This window comes from Rhinatrema bivittatum, chromosome 3 (genome assembly GCF_901001135.1).
Source record: "Rhinatrema bivittatum chromosome 3, aRhiBiv1.1, whole genome shotgun sequence".
NCBI classification, from domain to species: Eukaryota; Metazoa; Chordata; class Amphibia; order Gymnophiona; family Rhinatrematidae; genus Rhinatrema; species Rhinatrema bivittatum.
The window spans coordinates 392,350,844-392,372,250 of record NC_042617.1 but is presented as its reverse complement, the minus strand read 5'-3'; the positions used below and the strand labels follow the sequence as shown (position 1 = coordinate 392,372,250).

At 40.5% G+C, this 21,407-nt stretch overlaps 1 protein-coding gene across 5 annotated transcripts in view; it reads left to right on the top strand.

Annotated features, from left to right (window-relative positions):
- The first annotated feature begins 352 nt into the window (after positions 1-352).
- The window catches only part of SMAP1 (small ArfGAP 1), a 656,078-nt gene continuing 635,023 nt past the window's right edge, over positions 353-21,407 (top strand). Inside the window, exon 1 of one of the 5 annotated variants that reach the window (XM_029595644.1) lies at positions 353-669. In XM_029595644.1, coding sequence (XP_029451504.1) covers positions 552-669 — 118 coding nt within the window. In that variant the 5' untranslated portion in view covers positions 353-551. The remainder of the gene's footprint in view (positions 670-21,407) is intronic. The other 4 variants (XM_029595646.1, XM_029595645.1, XM_029595647.1 and 1 more) reach the window with 4 other exon arrangements.

Below are 21,407 nucleotides of genomic sequence, written 5' to 3'. Positions count from 1 at the left end.
TACTGCAGCTTTATGGGCTGTGCCACTGGAACGTGAGCTGACAGGTTCGCGGACAGCGCTCTGGCACGTCAGTCCTTGGAACACGCTGTCACATTCCTATTCTGCCATTACGTCACAAAGGTGTGTCAAGTCGTCACTTCCTGCCGGAGGCCGCGCCCTCTAGATCACCTGTCCGCGGAAGAATCCAAGATCATCTTTGCCACTGCCACACAGACTGAAGCACCGGTGTTCCGACGGGCCGGCGCGAGTCAGACTCTTGGAGTTTTGAAGTCACTGCGGTCGCAGAGCCTTCTGTGTTCACGATGCGCGCACGTCGGTGAGCGGGAACTACTTTTTTTTTTTTTTTTTTTTTGGACGGGAGAGTTCCTGTGCAGAGCCCCAGCGCCGCGCGCAAGCAGCCGAGCCGGCGGAGGTAGTTCCGGCGGTTGCGGAAGTGTCGGCGACGCTGCGGGTGACTGTGTGGAGCTGAGGTTGCTTTCTCATTTCGCCGGCCTCTGCTCTGGACCTGCTGCTTGTCTTCCGTCGGCTGCGAGGCCCGCACCGCACCCAGGATGACCACTCGCTCGGAGCGAGAGAAGGCGCAGAAGCTGAATGAGCAGCACCAGGCCATCCTCTCCCGCATGCTTCGCGAGGAGGATAACAAGTATTGCGCCGACTGCGAGGCCAAAGGTACGCCCGCCGCGGCTTGGGGGGGGGCAAGGGTATATGTGTTGATGTCAGTATATGTCAGGGGAGGGGGAAGTAGCTGACAGTGAGTGTCGGGGGGGGGGGGGGGATGTGTTTTATATGTTGGAGTGTGCGAGAGATGGTGGGGAATAAGTAGGTAGATATTGGTGTGTGAGTCTGTGGCTCTGTATAGTTACAATATGTGTTTTTATATGTATACCTGTTACAGTTACCTGCACATCCATTGTGTGTATATAGTTATAATTGTGCGTATTTATAGATATTCCTATATGTATCTACATGTATGTGTGTATGATATTCGTGTATGCATATGTAGTTACATGATTGTAAGTGTTCATGTGTATGTGCATATGGAAGCTACAGATCTCTTGCAGGCAAGCAGCTGCTGATTTCGGTTTGGGCACAGTGGGCCTTATTCAAAAAGGACTTTTCCCTATTCTGCACCCATGGAAAAAAGCCTTTGTTATCGAGTGAGGCTTATAATGTCCAGCTCTTACCTTCTGTCTCACATTCTCTGTATCTTAGTGTCCTGGTGACTCAGGTGGCTCCAGTAACCTCTAAAACTTGGAGGTGTAGAAGGGTGTCTGCCTCTGTGTGACTTTCTGGTCTTTGGCTGAAGAGGAATTAATATTCGACTTCATCCAGTTGTTTTGTACAGTGAGGCTGGTGGGAGCTGGTTCCTTTAGGGAACTGCAGTGCTAAAACCCCTTTCCCATGAAGGTGTACAAATGTGTGTCTTTTCATATCATGTCAGTCAGAGAATTGAATTGATCTGGTTATTCTGAAAGTGTGATTAAGGCCAGAGTGAATTACTTCATTTGACGTGAAGATTGATTTGCTACAGAAGGGTTGAGCAAGGTATTTCTTTACTGTAATCAGTGTAACTGGAGATGAATGTATCAGGTGTAGAAGCCATGGCACACTGGCGTGACAAGTAGCCTTTTTTTCTATAATTGGACTTGACAGTATGGCCTTATTAACCCATCTTTTACCATTTGGGGTGAGAGGAGACATGAGAATGAAAAAGATATGACTTTTTAAAACTTAATAAAAAATAGGTTGAAGAATTATATTTTTTTGAGGGGCTTTTTTTTTTTAATCGTGAATGAAATGTAGTTGGACATAATACTGACTGAAGAGTGTTCCTTTGCATGCTGCACCTTACTTGACCCACTGGACTTGTGATGTAAAACATTATATAGAAATGTACCTAAAATAGGACTCCTATTTTATTTTATGTATAGCAGTGCTTTCTGTACATGCAGAGCTTTAGAAATTACCTTCTTTAACACCCTGCACACAAAGTTAATTGATGACAAACTAGATGTTGTGTGTTCATAGTGCATCTTAAATAATGGAAAAGCTTTTTAGTGATATTTTCAGTATGATAATTTGGCATATTCTACATGACATATTTATCATTGTTTGAGAGATGAGTGCATGTGATTAGATTTACTTTAGATTTGGTGAAAACTTTGACACAAAGTTGGAATCTAGGCACTTCGAGGTTTACTACTACGAATTTATCAATTTTATATAGCTCTGCTCAATGTACGCAGTGCTGGACAAAGACAAATAAGAGGCAGTTGCTTTTCTGTAGAGTTTATAATCTAAAACAAACATACAGGACAAAAGAAACTTTGGGAATTTCATTTACTAAATGAAATTTCATTTCATTTAATCCCCTGCTTCTTTTCTATGCTCCAAGTTGTATTACTCTCTTGTTTCATTGTAACTGCATACCTTAGCCTTCTCTTGTTTAATGTTTTATTATTATTATTATTATTATTATTATTAAGATAAATATTAGTTTTTACCTTTTTTTGTTACCTATCCACTTGTTAATTGTAAACCGACATGATGCGATATCTATTGTGAATGCCGGTATAGAAAAACTTAAAATAAATAAATAAATAAGAAAATAGATTAAACCAATAGATTTTTTATTTAGATTGTGAGGAGGAGAATCATGAGTTAAAAGATTTAAAAGCATCATCAAAAGTGGGTTTTTAGACTGCATTTGAATAAGGTCAGAGAAGGGAGCATGACACCCCAACTTAGGGAATCTATGGAGTTGGGAATTGGCAGTGGAGAAGGGTATAGGTAAAAGTAACTTGCATGATGAATGGAGTTCACAAGATTTCCGCACAGTATCTCAGCACCTCAAACAGAAACAGCCATTCTGTTCCATGACCATTTGGAGTACCCAGCTGGTATTCCAGATCCTAGAATGCACGGGAGAAATTCCTACTTTTCTTGTTCTGTAATTATTTTATTCACATACAGTTTTTTTTTCTCCCTTCTTTCTCTAACTATAGCCATTCTTGAGCACTTTGTTCCCTTGCATTTTGGCAGTAGTACCAGGAGAACTGTATGTGCACAAGAAGATAAGTGAGCAGTAGAAACAGTAAAATTTATGCATATAATGGAAATATTTGTTTTTTGGTGCTGAGACTTTGGTGATTGGGGGAGAGGTGACAATGGGGGAAAAAACCTGCCAATGTTTGGCTGCATGGCACACTTTCTTTAGTTCAGCCTAACTTTTATTGCCTTGAGTAGTAAGGTAGGATATATTTTAAGCAGCTATAACAATGCTAGTCATATATATTTCACCAGAATTCTTTGTTTCGTTTTTAAAAAGGCATTCTTCCATTCTGTTGGTGGCAGAATTCTTTTCCATGTATAGCAGCAAGTGTATTTCCTTTCTCTATATTGCCAGACATTTTTTTTTATGGGCAACAGAGACTTTCCTGAACAGACTGCTTGCATGATTCATTCAGCGATGTGACACAAAATTTCTCTGATGGCTGTCCTACCCAGAGGGGTGGGTTCTGTTGCTTTAGCTATTGTTTTGCTGTACAGGAAATAGTTTATGTATACAAATTCATAAGGATAGGAAAGGAGCTATTGAAATATGCATGTCTCGGTCAAAGTGATGTAAAATAGTGGTTATAAAAGGTGGCTTTGTATGAATTATTGGGGTATGTCCAGCATATCATATGCAAGGATTAGGATAAATGCTGCATGAAGGTATTCTTGTGCAGTCTTAGTCACCCTATATTCTTTCTAAATCTCAAATCTTTCAACTCCAGCCTCTTTAGAAGAATTCACCTAGCTTGTGTCCAGTTGCATTTTGTACCTGCCCTATCCCTTACAACCTGGTTGCGTATTGTTGTTGTTGCTGTAACTCTAGAGTCAGATCATAATTACAGAGCAGTGAGCAGAAATACAGGCATATAAACAGTTAAGTTAATGAAGGTCTGCCGAATAGGAGCTGCCATAGAAGTACAAGCTCTTGGATCCTAATTCTGACTCTCCTACTAACTTGGGCACGTCATTTTGTCTCTTTAACCTAACTAATATTGGCAAGTTCTTGAAGTTGTCATAGCCAGTGCACCCTAAATAGTAAAACTGCACAAGTCAAAATGTGACTTGTAACTCTGCAGTTAACTTAGCTGGAGGAAACACTGTAATGCGTGATGTGATGTAAGCCTGGTGCACACGTCCAAGGCAGCCTCCAGCTGAATGTCTTTTGGAAGTATCTGTATTTCTGTGCTCTGACTTTTTTTATATCCCAGCATCTCCTTTTATTTAAGGAGAAGAGCATGTAGTCTAGTGGTTAGAATAGTGGACTGAGAAAACAGGAGACCTAGGTTCAAATCCTGCTTCTGAGACTTATTAGATCTTGGCCATATTACTTTATCTTCCAATGCTTCAGGTACCTTCTTTAAATAATAAGCTATCTGGGTCATGTATTTGTACTTGTTTATAAAGTGTCCTGGTAACTGTATAAAATGCTGAAATAATACTCCTTACATTCCAGATGGCAGGCTGGAAACATAGAAATGATGGCAGAAAAAGACCAATCGGCCCATCCAGTCTGCCCAGCAAGCTCCCACACTTATTTTCCCATACTTATCTGTTTCATCAACCACCAAGTTCAGGCCCTTGTGGGTAACTGTTTGATTCAAATTTCCTGCCATCCCCTGTCATTGATGCAGAGAGTAATGTCGGAGTTGCATCAAAGGTGAGCCATAAGGCTTAATGGTTAAGGGTAGTAACCGCCGCATCAAGCAAGTTACCCTGATGCTTGTTTACCCAGACTGCGCAGATCAATGCTTTGTTGGATGTTGTCTGAATGTAAATCCTGTTTTCCTCACTTCCCCCTATCGTTGAAGCAGATAGCAATGCTGTATAGGCTTTCAAAGTGATGTATCAGGCTTAATTGGTTTAGGGTAGTAACCGCCATAATAAGCAAGCTACCTCCACGCTTATTTGTTTACCCAGATTATGAAGTTTAGTCCTTGTTGGTTGATTGTCTGAATGCAAATCCTCTTTTGCACATTTTCCCCTGCCATAGAAGCAGAGAGCAACGCTATATATGCATTCAAAGTGATGTATCAGGCTTGATTGGTTTAGGGTAGTAACCGCCGTAATAAGCAAGCTACCCGAAGTCTCTTCTGAGACTTACCCTCATTGTTGCTCCATTAACTGGCAGGGGTCATTGCAGTAACAGCAACTATCTTCAGTCCTTGGTAGAGCTCTAGTGGCACCTCTATACAAAGGAGCATGCGCCGGTCCATGTGTGCGTGGTTCCCGGCGAGCGCACATGGATGTGGCTATTGTATAACACGCGCGCTTCGGCCTGTGTTATAAAATACAATATCCGCATGCACATGTGTGGGCAGATGGCCTCCGCGCTCGGTGGGGGGGGGATTTTAAAAGGCCACGTGCGGCGACGCAATCGGGCCTTCCCCAGTTCCCTCCCAGTCCACTCCAATTAAGGAGGGAACTTTCCTTTGTCTAATCCTACCCTTCCTGCCCTTTTCCTCCCCGATCCCTACTCCCTACCTAACTCTTACATTTTTTATTTTTTTACCTTGCGCTGGCAGCCGGCTGCTGTGTGCTACCCCGGCCCGGCACTTGTGTGTGTAATGGTGGTTATGCGCATGGCCGGGCCCTTTAGAAAATGTGCGTGGTGTGTGCAGGGCCTGGCTATGTGCGTAACTACTGGTATTTGCATGCACGGGCCTTTGAAAATTTACTTGCGAGTTTTTAAATAAAATGTTACCAGGATTATGGATTGAGTTAGAAAAAGGAAGCAATGAGGAGTGAACAGAAAAATACCCTTGGGCAAGGTGAAAAATGTGAGCTTTAGAAGGAAAAAGCAGAATCGGTTTTGGATATATTTGCTATTATGAAATGAAGAAACCATTCACTGATCTGGTTTTTTTTTTTTTTTTTCTCACACAAATACTTGTCCAATTTTAGGCTCAAATGCAAAGAAGTTTGGACAAGTTAACCTGGCTTTAACAACTGGATATATGAGCTCACATACATCACCAATCTGGTCCATGGCTGTTCAAGATGCATCCATCACATCACCAAAAGAGAACTTATTTCTGGAAAAAAAAATACTAGATTAATTGCCTTAAGTGGTGCACAATAAAAAGAATAAATATCCAACAGTACAAATAGACAGACAAAACAGTACAAATAAAATGCCGGCACAACCATGAGCAAACATTACTTCAGACTCTAGCCTGCCAACTCTCATGGAAATAATCATCTTTTTAGTTGCTTCCTAAAAACATCCATTGATCCCTTCCTTCCCTTTTCTAATCACATTTCCAGTCTCTGCTGGTGTCTGTTATCAACTTTATAATATTTGAAAATCTATTCTTCCCTACTTTCATTTATTTATTAAATCTATTTGTAGCATGCCACAACATAAATCAAGATATTACAAAATAACATACCAATAAAAATTAATCATCAAATCCTAATCCAATTAACAGGGTAATTAATTAGGATCATCATAACATGAACAATTTGGTGAACAGTGACAATTCAACATCATACGGTTTACATAACCCAAATAATATTAAGTAAATAATTAAAGATAAACAATGGATAATAAAAAATACAAAGCAGTCAAGCAGTGTCATAAAAAATAAACCAGAAGAAAATGCAGGAGCCATTAGCCCAAACTAGGGTATTATAGCACTATTCTGGGCAGAGGCCAATTGCCATAATTAAAGTATGAGTATATATCTGTCCAGACTATACCTACCATCAAAATAAAATAAACACTAATCACAGTCATTCCCCAAATGAAACCTATAAAATCTATCAGTCTGATTAGCCTGTCACACTATTGACAGAAAGAAAGACACTTTTTTTTTCTCCTTGTCATGCCTGTTGCACTTTTTTTTATGCTTTGATTTTCTCTTGAATTACTGTAATATTCTGCTGGCTGGTCTTCCTGACCTTCCTCTTTGTTCCCTTCAAATTCTGCAAAACGCTGCTGCACATCATCTTTATCTCTCTTTGTTACATTCATGCTTTACCCTTTCTCGCTGCCCTGTCCTTGCTTTTCTCTTCAGTACTGCTGTCAATTCAGATTTCTTGTTTTTACTTTTATTTTTTATTTATAGAATATTTCCAATTTATTTCACAACAAAACCTTGATAAAAGAAATATGTTGAATGTCCTAAAGAAAATTAGAACTAACAAGAAATACCACATGAATTAATTAAATATATAAGTTCATATCATAGCCTACAAATATTTAAAAAAAAAATGGGGAGGACAAGAAATAGAAACAAATTTTAACACTGAAAAGCTGTCGCTTAGACTGAGCAATTATAAACAAACTCTTAGCTGTTGATATCACCCTCCCAGCCCCTTATTTTCTTGTAACCCAGAAAAGATCTTAACTTATTAGGGACCTTCATTTTTTTTTTTTTCTTCAATTCCCTGGAATTTATCAGGGTTTATTATGAGAAAAATCAGTGGAAATATGTGACTCGTTATTTTTCTGGGTAAATATTGGAGTTTATTTTGGTGTACAGAAGCCAGTACAATAAGAGTATTGAGCAGATTCTCCCACTCGTCCACTCAGGAGCATCCCTATCTCTAACCCCATCCCCTGCCTACCCTATATCCCTTTCTCTCCTCTCCCCCCCCCCCCATTGCAACAGCATTCATCCTTATTCGTCGTGGCTCCAGGTATCTCCTCTCTCCTTCGGCAGCGTGTTTGCTGAGGCTCCCGTGCTCTGCAGCACCGCACTTCCTTTTTGTGGGGCCAGGAAGTGCTTCTAGTGGGCATGGCCCATTTCAAATGCTGCATTGGTGGTACCAAGCGGCAGGCACTTTGGCTGCTTGGGGGGAGGGGGAGGCGGGGCTTGAAACGGCACATCAGTGGCACTGGAGGGCAAGCGCTTTCGCAGGTGGGGGGACTTGAAATGCTGCAGGTGTTTTGGCACTCACTGGCTTCCGGAAGTTGCTGGAGGCTTTGAGATGCCGAATTTGCAGCTCTGGCGCTGCTTTTTAATCAGCCTAAAATTAGGGTGAAAATTTGCTTTAAACCAATTGTTAGTTTTGGAAGAATCCAGGAATTTATGGGTGAAAATCACTTTAAAACTGAAAACTAGATGTATAATTCACTCGATTAGGCCTTTGCAAGTATAATGAAGGAAAATGAAAGTGCCAGTAGAATGAACCTCCTGGAGCCGCTGCTCATCCTGTGCCAGAATCGCTACTCTTGGCCCAGTGGCGGAATCGAATCTGGAGGGGAGAGCAGAGCCTCTTCTCCTGGTGGTCCCCCACCTGATGCCGCAATGGAGATCCCCCTCCAGCACACCTGGATTGTGTTCCAGAAACCGATCCAACCTCTGCTGGACCAGCGGGCTCAGCAGGAAAACCCCTACTTTGTCCGTATGTTTGAAGGGCACAGTGAAAGTCCCAAAAAAAGAAAACTGGTAACAATGTGAAAAGAAGGATGGCTGCTTGCTGCCATCTTAACTCCTCCCTCTTGCTTTTACTTTTAAATGCATTCATGGTCTAGCTTCCCTTTACCTTTAACTCTAATATGATGGGAGATAAGAGTGTAATGCCAGTTTAGTCTGCCAATGTGATTCCTGAGGCAGTGCATAGAGTGCAGTTGATCTCTGGCTTCCAATTTACTATTGCTTAAGTGTGTCCATCTGCTAATACAAGACTGTCTATGCACATTGCCATTCCCAGTACCGTATTCCAGTTACCCTCTGTCCTGCTTACCTATGAGTTTTTATCATTCCCCAGTGAGCCTAGTTTAAAACTCTCGTCTTTCAAACAAAGATCTTCTTTCCTTTTCTTGAAAGGTGTATCCCATTGTACTCAACAGAAAAAAAGCTATGACTGGTATGTGCTACTGGCTTTGCCACTTGTAGGTTATCGGCAATAAGATATCTGCTGATATTTTCTATAGTAAGAAACAGAGTCGGTGAATGCGCCAGAGTGAAAACAAGCTTGGTAATGTATACTGGAAAAGAAATCGCTTAGTAACAAAAGTGAGCCTTGTATTCCATGCCCTCTGGATTCCTGGGGAACCATGTTCTGAGGTCTCTGATGGCTGGGCTAGATGGGATGAAATAGAGGACTAGAAATGAGGGACAAAACTACAGCTAGTTGTGAGTGAAGGCTGATGGTGCCATAGCCCAGTACATGATTGATTGGTTTGTTTGTTTGTTTATTTATTTAAAATACTTATAGTCTGCCTATGCAGCACATGTTCTAGGTGGGTTACAATTCTTAATAAAATCACACATATTAAAGCTGGAAGTCCAAAGGAGCAAGAGGAAAATCAACTAAGGCAAACCCTTGCCCACCCCTGCCCCCCAAACAAAAATAACTTCCTCAGTATTATTTCTTAAAATAGTTTCAAAAGAGAAGTGTACCACACTGGAAGCATAAAACAATGTAATTCGCATGTATGCAGTTCAAGATCAAATACTCTGTATTTTCCAGACGTGGTCACAATTCTGTGATCATAAAATGGTCTGACACATTTCAGTAGGAGCCATTGTTGGTCTCCAGAATCACTGTAAGGATCAGGGAAGTTATGAGATGCAATCCAGAGTGCGAAAGTATCCATGGACCTTGTATTTTCTCTTTATACTTCAGTCATTTATGCCATCTGTTTTGGTTTTAAATTTTATCAGTTTCTTTTTTTTTTTTTTTTTTTTTTTGCATTTTTATTTTACTTGGTATTTTCTTTTCAAAAAGATTATTTTCAAGACCTGGTTTTTAATGCTCTTTCTTTCCTTTTAAATGTAGATGAAATTCTATTATTTCATAAAATATGCATAAGTACAAGTCTGTGTTGCCTGCAGAAAGATAAGTGCCATTTTAAAGGCATTCATTTATTTAAAGAAATGTTGGTTAGTTCCAAATACTTCCTGCAGAGCTGGAAAAGCCCTGGGTAGCAGGTTATCCAGACGACTAAAATTCAGCAGCTGGTGTTGGCTCAAGCAGAGCAACTGATGGTGTCAGCCAAACCCGGGAAGAGCTACAGCACCTCACATCTGCCCATTGCCACCGGGCCACATAGAAGGGGAGGGGAGTGCAGGTGGAGAGGATAAGAGAGGGAGACTGCCTGGAAGAGGGGGAACGGGACGTGGGTGAGTGCCTGGAAGTTGGTTGCCTCAGCATATGTCTTCTCTGGAAGATCTCTGCTACTCATGTATCTTGGATAAGTTAGTGAAAACACGGTCCATCAGTGTCCGGAAGAAGACCCGAGAGCAGATCTCTTTGGGTTTCAGTTTCTTCAGCAGTCAGAGGATTATGCATCTATTCTGGTGCATAAGCTCCTCGAGGACCTACAGATAAGAATGTGGCAGTTGTCAATATCATGCCTTCCAGTGGCCCCAAGCTTGATTTAAAGTTTAAGATGCAGGCTTCTCCAGTGTTTGGGTAGTTTAACTAATCCACCAATCTGTAATGCTGGAATCCATGGTGAAACCTGTGAAGCACACCTGTAATTTATTTATTTTTATTTATTTATTTAACACTTTTCTATACCGACCTTCATGGTAGGGACCATATCAGGTCGGTTTACATCAAAAAGGGGGAACTGTAACGAAACCGTAGGTAACAGGAAGAACAAAGTTACATTCAACAAGGGAGGTAAAACTTGGAAGCAAAGATTGCTGGAAAGAAAAAGACTAAGGAACGAAGTGCTTAGGATAATGATAACAACTGTTTTAAGAGTCAGGGTAGGCTCTTATATCGAGCTTGGGGATAGTAAGAGCTTGGGGATAGTAAGAGAGTAATCACTCTAATGCAGATCCTGGGAAGGACCCCATGTTGTTGGATACATTTGGGGAGAGAAAGATCTTCCAGGGATCAATGCTTAGCGGTCAGATTGCAGCTCATCAGCTTTACATAGAGCAGTATTTGTACAAGTGAGTGCAGAAGCTGAAGCCTTGGGTTTGGAGATGAGCTGATTGAAAAGAGGTATGCTAGAGATTTATAATATCACGAGCAGTGTGAAACAGATTAGTAGGGAATGATTATTTACCCTTTTTAAATAGTACTAGGAATTGGGAATACTGCTTGAAACTAACAGCAGATGTAAAACAAATTGGAGAAAGTATTTTTTCATGCAATGCACAGCCAAGTTGTGGAATTTGTTTCCAGAGGGTGGTGGTCACTGTAACTTGCATAGCTGGGTTTAAAAAGGGTTTGGATAAGTTCTTAGAGGAAAAGACCTTAATTTTATTAACCAGCTTGATTCCAGGAAGGCCATCATTTGTCCCAAGGAGTCAGTAACATGAAATTGGATTTATTTTTTGGGATTGGCCACAGTGTGAGACAAGATGCTGGGCTTGATAGACCTTTGGTCTGACCCAGCATGGCACTTACGTTCTTGTTGCTATGTTCTAAAAATAAAGTAAAAGAAATAACCCCTCCCCAAACTGACAAAACAGAAAAAGTATAATCAAGCAAAATACAAAAAGAAGAATTTCCCCAAGTGCTTAAGTTTCTTTTTTGTTTTTGGTAAATATTTTTCCAGCACAGTCGTTCTGAAAATTATAAATTTATACAACTATTGCAGTAAAGGTGGAAAAACTCCCTTCAATATTTTTATGATCTGGAAATAGTTGTACAGGTTTTGAGTCTGCAAAAATTGTGAGATGTGTAGAAAAAGAAGTACTTGTGACCTGAGCTGGCCACTATTGGAGACAGGATGCTGAGCTCTGTGGACCTTAGAGCAACTCAGCATGGCATTTCTTATGTTCTAATTATAAGATAAAGACAATTTTTTTTTTTTTTTTTGGAAACCGGTGAATGGAATTTTATCCAATATTTAGCCATTTATGTGGTCCAGGAATGTTGTGGAATTGAGGCCATAATATGTGAAGGAAGGATGTTTTTAAGGGTAGGATATGAGCCTGGGCATCAACTTCTAGAATGATGTGTGTGATAAGTAAATGTATACATAATGTGGGTACTTTCTTAGCTGTTGGCTACATTTTAAAGCTTCATTTAAATCTTAGTAGTTCACAAGGTGGTTAGGAATTCCACAGACGTGTATAATGACACGCTCTGTTCGAAGAAGCAAGTTTTATTGAAATTAAGCTCTTTTCTGGTGGGTGCTTGTTCTGGGTGCTCTATTTCCCTCCGATCTCTCTGTTCCTTTTTGGGCTTGTCCAGAGGAGACTGCTTGGTGGGGCCTGTGTAACCAGAGTGTGGAGGAGTAGTCTAGTGGTTAGAGCAGCAGGCTACGAATCAGGGAGACCAGGGTTCAAATCCCACTGCTGCATCTTGTGCAAGTCACTTTACCCTCTCTTGCCTCAGGTACAAAGTTATCACCTGCGTTAGAGCCCTAACGCCCGCGAAAATGCCATAACGCCCGTGAGCAATACCGCATCGCAAAATGCGTATGCAAATTTAAAATTTGGGAGGAGTTTGGGTGGAGTAAATGGAAATGAGGGTTGGTTAACACGGCAAGCGATAAAGTAACGCGTTATGTCTGCGTTAGCTGTGCATCACTGGCCAAAATGGTATTTATCGCAAATGCTGGTTTGGGAAGAGAGAGCAAGCCTCTGTGGAAGCTTACTTATATTTGAACTTTTTATACCACTTTAAGAGGGGACATTATGAACTTGGGGGGAGGTTTGTGAGGTGGGTTTTGGAGGGTGGTTTTACATGCACAGTCACACGTACGAACAGCACAGTTACCATCAGTGAAGATTTAATGTGATTTGGAGTGATGAAAGGTGAAAGAGGAGCAGATTTTTACCATATTTTCTCTACCTAGCTTGATGTACTCTCTACCCAGCCTCAGTCAAGGTAAGTAGAGAGTAAATGGTACAAATCTACTCTTCTTTCACCTTTCATCCCTCCAAGTCACATTAAATCTTCACTGACGGTAACTGTGCTGATCAGATGTATGATTGTGCATGTAAAATTGCCCCCCACAGAACCCACCTCACCCCAAATTTCTAGTGCCCCCTCTTACAGTGGTATACGAAGTTAACTTTTCGTGAGCCTTTGGTTCAGTTGACTGTGTGATTCTACAGCTATAGAAACTGGTTTCATCACTACTATCCACCAAGATTCCTCACACCCAGACCAGAGATTTTCTTTGTAGCAATTCATGCTTTACATCCTTTGCCACCTTCCAATAGATTGCAGTCTCTTAGCTTTTGTGGTCCTGGAAATGCACGCACCTTGTGACTTTTTCTGGTTTTAAAGAGCGAGTAGCCATTTATTTAGAAAAAACCAGGAATGCTGTGTTTTGGAAATTTTTGTATTTTTTTTTTTTTTTTAATCTTTGTGGTATAAATCTGTTTTATATTGTCAGCCCTGAGCTTTCACCCTGATTGATACCGTGTGAGTGTTTTCATTACTGTATGTAGAATCTTTTCACATAATAAAGAATGCATGATCTTTTGGGACAAACTTTAAACACATTTTGTAAAATCCTCTTCTTTTTTTTTTTGGTTAATGTTTCTGGGTGACCGTTTATATGTGCATCCCCTTCAAGTGTTGTACTTAATAAATATTCAAATAGAAATACATGGTCATGCATTTGGAAACTCATTTTTTTAAATGTTGAGAGCATATGTGACTCACTGATGGGATTTTCCTTTAAAAGGTGCCATCTGTGATATTCAGCCGTGTGTCCTCATGGCTTTTACTCCTCCAGAAATTCATTTTTTTTTTTTTAACTGTCACTTTCCCCCTTATTCCTTTGTACTTCCAATTCAGTTAGAACCAGAGCTGGCAACTATCTGAGGACTTTTTCCTTGTTCTTAGCCTCCCAAAGAGCGGAAGATCCAACTTTATTTGATGTTTATTCCACTTTTCATCACTTCAGAGTGGATAACATTCAGGTATAGTAGGTATTTCTCTATCTCCGGAGGGCTTACAATCTAGCAGGGTCGTTTTTCAGATCGCATTAGGGCCCTAACCGCCCGTCATAAATAAAGCATCGTGAGATGCATATGGAGATTTTAAAATTTTTCCCCAATGGGATAGGTTTGGGCAGAGTAAATTAAAATGAGCGGTGCTTAGCTTTGTGTGTGATAGTGTAACACACGTTATCGTGGGTTTTAACACCGGCAATAACTACACCTTTTTTCCTGGTTTTATGCTGTGGTTTGTGCGTTGTGCCCAAATGGGATTTGTATATCTTTCATCACTCCAAATCACATCCAATCTTCACTGATGTGCACTGTGCTGTTCGTACCTCTGACTGTGCATATAAAACTGCCCCTCAAAACCTAGGCCACCATCAGACCCCCATCCCGAGTTATTAGTTGCCCCTCTTACAGTAATACAAATAGTTTACTTATATGAGAGCCTTATAAAGAGTATCTCCCCCTCTCTCCAGCAGCAGCCCAAAAAGTGGTAAAAGCCTGTCTGGGCACTTCTCTGCTTGCATAGCTATATAAATATAACAAAATAATAAGTCGAGGTTTGATAGTCAAACCAGGCTGGCTCTCACCTCAGAAATTTTAGACCCCATAGAATCAAATGTAGATAACACTTAAATTTCAAGGTTAAATTAGCGGTACTGGGTAAAAATTTCAGACTAAAATAAACAAAGCAGCTTTAGTTTATTTTAGTTTTTGAGTGATGCTTCACAAAAATTGTTGAATATTTCCTCTTAAAGTCCTGTCATTTTATGAGCTCTCCAGTTAAAAGGTGCATTCTCTTTGCTGCTTGATGAGAATATTGTCATTTCTCGTGTTGCCTGCAACTTTCCATAACATCTTCCTTGCAGATTAACGATTTCAGGAGGGGGCTAATGGCAAGGAGGAGGCTCATTTGCTGTCTCCAGGAATTCCTGAATATATGTATCAGGAAGGGGGAGAAATCCAGCTCGGCAGGTCACTCCCTCTGAGGAGCTGAACCAGGGCAAAGCTAAACAATCTCTCGCTTCTTTTGAAATTAAACATGGCAGCCTTGATGGAAAGAGCACAGGAAATCTTACTGTAATAAAGAGGAAAGTTTCTCTGCACCTGCAACACCGGTTTGAAACTTGAGCTCCACCCCTTTCCCTCCTTGTACACTCCAGCTCCACCCCTCTGTCCAGTTCTGTCCTTCTCTGTACGGAACTTTGAGCTCAGCACCTCTCTCTCCCTGTACTCTCCTGCTCCGCCTCTCTCTCTATGTTGTTCAATCCACTTTCTAATATCACATATGTGAATTCAGTTCTGGCTATACTATTCAGCTCTGCCCCTCTCGCTCAATTGTCAAACCACTCTTTACTATCACACAGTACCCCCGAGCTCAATGGTCTCTTTACTATCACATGTCTTAATTACACACTTCCTATACTTCTCAGTATTTTCCAATCCTTGGATGGGTTTTTATTAATAGTCTGTTAATAAATGATTAACAAAAAAATTGTAACAATGCAAAATCAGTTTCTTTTTTTCATTTCATTCTTATGTACTGTATGTGTGTTTGTGATTGTTTTCAAAGAGAAATGTCTTTAGGAGTATCGAGGCTTAAGTGTAACAATAACATTTGGATGTGATTCTTTAGATTTAGTAAACATTTTCCCCTTGGATACAAAGTGGGGAAATTCTTTAGTTGTGACTTACTATTAATGTAGCTCACTGACTGATAAAGGTTGAGTGGTGGGATAATGTTACGGTTCCATTAAGCATAGCATTGGTTGACTCTAAGGCAGGTTAGACGGTGAACTGATGCCTAAAATATTCAAGAGATATATTTCTTTATCATCATTGCAGAGGGAATTTAATATCAAATTGTTTTCCTGTTACTGAAAATCTCAAAGGCATGAACAGTAACTGACTTATATCTTTTAAAATTGAATTGTCTAAATTGTAACTGAGAAAATAAGTGAAGATCAGACTGTAACACTGATACTGGATGCTTTTGTCAAAGCACTTATGTGCATCAGCATTCTTACCTGCTATCTTTTGAGTCAGTTTTAATGCATTGATTGTATCTGTCAATGCAAGAAAGGCAGCAATAACGACTTGCCCTTGCAGGTTTGTATCAAGCTTTAGTCATTTGATGGGCTGCTTATATCAATGTGTAACATCTTTGTAATTATTAGTAATAAAATGTAAGTTAAAAATACATTACTATGGATATGTTATATTGTATTCCATTGTCATTTGTGCATTTTGCTGCTGAATAAATATTGCTTAATTGATATTGCTAATAATAGCAGAGATGTTACACTGTCTTTAGCTGATGAATACAGAATAAAGATTAAATTAATATTTCATAACCAATGTGCCTTCAGACCTGATCAGATGTCCCAGGGAAAAGTCACCACTGCCTGATGCTCAGATCCAGGCCAACCCTTGGGCTCTGCTCTCGGTCCTTAACAGTAACAAGAGACACCAGTAGTTACTCTTAAATGTGTAGGAACTCTTTTCTGAGAACATGTGTAATCATACATACCTTTTCCTAGCTACCGCATGAGCCCCAGAGTGTGTAATTAATGGGCAGCATGCAAGGCATGGATAGCCTTACTTTACACTGCACATTCATTGCATTCAGCACCTTTTTATTCTCTCCCCATGAGCCTCCTCTTTTTGAGTTATTCCAGTTTGTATCTTATGCCCAGGCTGAGGGAGACAGAGAGATCATGCATTGAGCACTGAATGTGACAACCTAAGTGTTAAGAGCAGTGGCAGTGGAGGGACTCTGGAAGCCATACTGTATGTGGCAGCCAAGGTAACCAAGCTAGCTGCCAGCACCATATTTATTTTATTTAGTGTATTTAGCTAATACCTTTTCATTGTAGCTCAAGGCGAGTTACATTCAGGTACTGTAGGTGTTTTCTCTGCTCCAGAGTGCTCACAATTTAAGTTTGTTCTTGAGGCAATGGAGGGTGAAGTGACTTGCCCAAGGTCATACTAAATTCTTCTGTTTCCTGTTCACTGACACACAGACACACAAACCCCGACTTTCTATGAAGCAGGCGGTGTGGACATGGAGAGGTCTAATATGCCCAAAAAAAAAAGAGCAAGGGATGTACTGAAAGCCTCACCAATCTTATCTCCTAAATTTTAGAACGAAGGACAAGAAAGGCAGAAACACATTACTGCATTATAATGGATCCATTCCCCCCCTCCCTTTCTAAAAAAAAAAAAAAAAAAAAAATTAAAAAAAATAAATTAAAAAAAAAAAAAAAAAAAAAAAATATATATATATATATATATATATATATATATATATATAGGCAGAAAAACATTCCAAAGAAATGGATAAAAGAGCACTAGTATTGTTGATATAGAAACATAGAAACATAGAAATGACGGCAGAAGAAGACCAAATGGCCCATCTAGTCTGCCCAGCAAGCTTCACACATATTAATTAAAACAGAAATGTTTATTAATCATTCACAGAAAAAATTAAAATAAATGAGCATCTTAATGTTAACAAATGTGGCTCAAACAATCATGTGACCCTTGTACTAATAAGTATTGATAAGTTAAACATGGATCAATTACAGACTATGCACTCCTATGGCGTGAGTGCCAATACATTTGTTGTCAATGCTTGGCCATCATGGCACAATTACTTTCAAGCAGACTTAAGTATGTTACAGCAATAATGAACACGAAAACAATTTAAACATGAGATATGCTTTACCTTGACAAATACATTGACAATGTTGGAAAGTACAAAAAAATGAGTAGCCTGAAGAGGGGATCTGCCCGCGTTTTCAGACACAGTGGCTTTTTATTGAGATGCGCGTTTCTCCTTTCCTGACTGTCGCGTTCCTCCAACGTGTTGAGTTAAGTCTCTTTCTGTTTTCTCTGCATAATTATTGGCCACTTGATGTTGAGTGGCCTTTCTACTCACATTATTTTTGAAACTTCTACACCAGTCTAGTATATGAGCCAATTCATCGGTAATTAACAAATCCAATTGGCGTTTTAGCCTATATACTCTTGGTTTTTCTCCCTGTTAGATGAGAAGCCTACCAGAGCTCATTGGGTGGGGAAAATGTTTCTTCTTCCTTGCTATGAGTTGTTTAGTTATATATGCATAAAGGCGGGGAGAATAATCAGCTCATTACAGAGTTTCCAGGTTGGGAGTCTGTTCTTCCATGCATGCCTTGGGGGGCGGGGGGGGGGGGTATTGGTTTGGCGTGCACAATTTCATCTCCTTGAAAGGGGGGGTGGGAGACTGGGAGCAATGTTGAAAGTATTTTTTATTTCTCTGTTTTTTGTTTTTGTAGTTTTGGGGGACGACAGGTTGGCTCTGGCACGAGGTAATGGCCTCCAAACTCCAGTTAGTACTCTGGAGGAGCTCGTTACCTATTTGGGAGTGGGGGGTAATGGTGGGAGAGAGGTTTGCAGGTTGGAGATGCCAGGATCTACCGCCTGAAAGGGGGAGGGTAAGGGGTAATGCCATTGAAACTATTTCTATGTGTGATGTAAGGGGGCAGGGTTTGGAGGGGTGGGGAAGGGAGGGGGTGTTTGTCAGAGATGGCTAATGGGATGGGGTATGGGTGGTTCTATGGGCTAGTTTGTATTCGTGGGAATGTGGTTGTGGGAGGGGACATTTTCTGTACTGTACATAGAGATCTTGTGCCTAGAGCAGCACAGCTTATTTCCCAGACTGATATTTCTAGTCAGTTGGGTGAGGGTGTGCATATCACATATTGTAGAGACAAATTTAAGTTCCATCATGGCAGATGTTAAACTAATCTTTTTAAATGTACAAGGGATAGCCACACCTGTTAAGTGGTCTAGGATTCTACAGTTCTTGAAGAAATAAAAAGCGGACTTGGTGTTTTTGCAGGAAACTCACTTAGAAGCTCAGAAACATGAAAAATTGAAGAGGATGAGCAGTATCTACCCAGCTTCCTATTCATCTCTGTGGGGGTCTATAGTTTGATAAAGAAAAACTCTCTACTATAGGTACATAGATCCTGTTGTGACCCGGAAGGGGTCTCTATGGGCAAACTATTACCTATGTGAATACAGTGGACCCTTGACTTGCGAACTCAATTGGTTCCAGAGGGCTGGTTGTAAGTCAAGACTATTTTTTCCAAAGGAAATAATGGAAATACCCATAATGCGTTCCAAACCTCCCAAAAGCACTCCTTACCTAACCATTTCTATAATAAAAAATGGTTGTATAATGTCTGTAATTACCAGAAACACCAATAATTTCCTAGTGTACTCATCAAAAGGTTATAAAATGTGCCTAGCCTACCAGAAACAACAATTTCACCTCCTCCACCAGTTCCTTTACCATATCTGCATATGGCCTCTCTACCTGGGTAACATCAAGCTAGGTTGAGAGAACATTGCACAAATCTCATCTTTGGGTGAGTTTCCTCACTCCGAAGGTCATCAAATCTTCACAAGAGTGCACTGTTGTGTTTGTACGTCACATTCTGCATGTCAAAGTGGCCCCTAATACCTACACCTCACCTCGAATAACTAGGTGGGCCTCATATAGGGGTATAAATACCTAACTATTATGAGGGCATAATGGCTAGCCTCTCTCTCTTTCTTCCCCCCCCCCCCCACCAAAAAATAGAAAAATTTTGGTCGTAACTCAAAACTGGACAAGTTGGTCATAAGTCAAGGGTCCACTGTATTTATGACCCTAGCACAGGATTGGTGGAATTTCATGCCGAACTACGGCAGGTTCTCCTGGGATTCGATACTGCCAGATTGTGTTTAGGTGGTGACTGGAATGAATATATAGATATTTGCATAGATAGATCAGGCGGGAAAGGCACACAACGTGACTAGTGGGAGCGGGGTTCAAGAATTGATGCGGCTATATGATTTAGTTGACGCTTGGAGGGCACGGAATACGAGATGTAGGAATTATGCATATTACTCTCCCAGATATTGTATGTACAGCCGATTGATTTTTTTTTCTTATGCAACAAGACCCTGGCTGTTTCTATTATAGATTTGGACGTATTAGCCTGCGCTATTTCTGACCATCATGCCATTTCTGTATCTCACAAAGTGGGAGTGCAGGCGGGGACAGGTAGGCCATAGCAGTTGAATGTTTCTTTATTGGGTCAGAAAGCATTCAGAAAAAAAAATTATAGAGGTAATGAGGGATTTTCCTAGGCATAACCCAGGGGCAAATTACAATCCCACAGTTCGGTGGGGATCATTGAAATCTGTGCTCAGGGACATAAGAATAAAAAGCAGAAAGCTCAGCAGGCTGATTTGGAACATCAGATTAAGGAGTTAGAGGAGAGACATAAAAAGGATTGCTCGTCCAAAACTTAAAAAAAACTGGGTTTAGTGAGAGATCAACTAAAAACTGTACAAGTTTCTGAGATTTAAAAAAGTTTGCGATACACTAAACAGCGTTATTATGAATCTGGCAACAAAGCAGGTTCCCTATTGGCAAAGATAATCAACAGACAAAGAGACAATTCTGTTATATATGGGGTTCGGGATAGTCAGGGGAATATACAATTACTCCTGGCCAATAATACTTTATTTGCGGAACATTTTTGCAGAGCATGTTGTAGGCTCCTTTTTAGAGGGCTTGCAGCTTCCAACGCTCTCTGAGGATGAGATGCACTGTTTATTGGCAGATATTACTACAGTGGAGGTGGAGAACGTTGTTAAGGCTCTCAAGGGGGGGGGGGGGGAAGAATCCTGGACCCGATGGCTATCCAGTTGCATTTTATAAGGTTTCCCTGGATGAGCTGACTCACTTATTGGGTGAGTTATTTAATTATTTGTGTATACCGGGACCCAGAGTGGGGAATTTAACAGAAGCATTGTTAGTGTTAATTTGCAAAGCATCTAAAGACCCATTGGATTGTGCTTCTTACCGTCCTGTTTCCCTTATCAATACCGATGGTAAGCTCTTGGCAAAAATATTGCAATTTCGATTGGAAGACCTGATGCTGGGGTTAATGCACCTGGGTCAAACTGGATTTATTAAGGGAAGGTTGTCAGCCAACAATACCAGCATTTGTTTAATATTTTATACCTCACCGCTTCTAAAAAGGCAGCCAGGGCTATTATATCTGTGGACACCGATAAAGCCTTTGACCGTGTGTCCTAGTCATACTTGTTTATAGTGTTGAGGCGCTTTGGTTTCCCATATAGCTTTACTGCATTGATCAAAGTGCTTTGCATTAATTCTGCAGCTAGGATTGTTTCCAATGGGGTACTATCTGCTTCCTTTTCAATATGGAGGGGAACGAAGCTAATTGACTTGGCTATAGAACCATTAGTACAGGCTATCAGACAGTCTACCACTATTGAGGGGTTTACTTTCTAGAATGACAGTCATAAAATATCTTTATATGTGGATGAATACCTACAGCCCCTGAATGTAATCCGCTTTGAAGTGCTTAAAGTGCAAAAAGCGGAATATAAAAATCTAAATAAATATTATTTCTCTCAAAGTTGTCTAAATCCCTGTCAGTGCTATTGGACCTTTTAGAACACTTT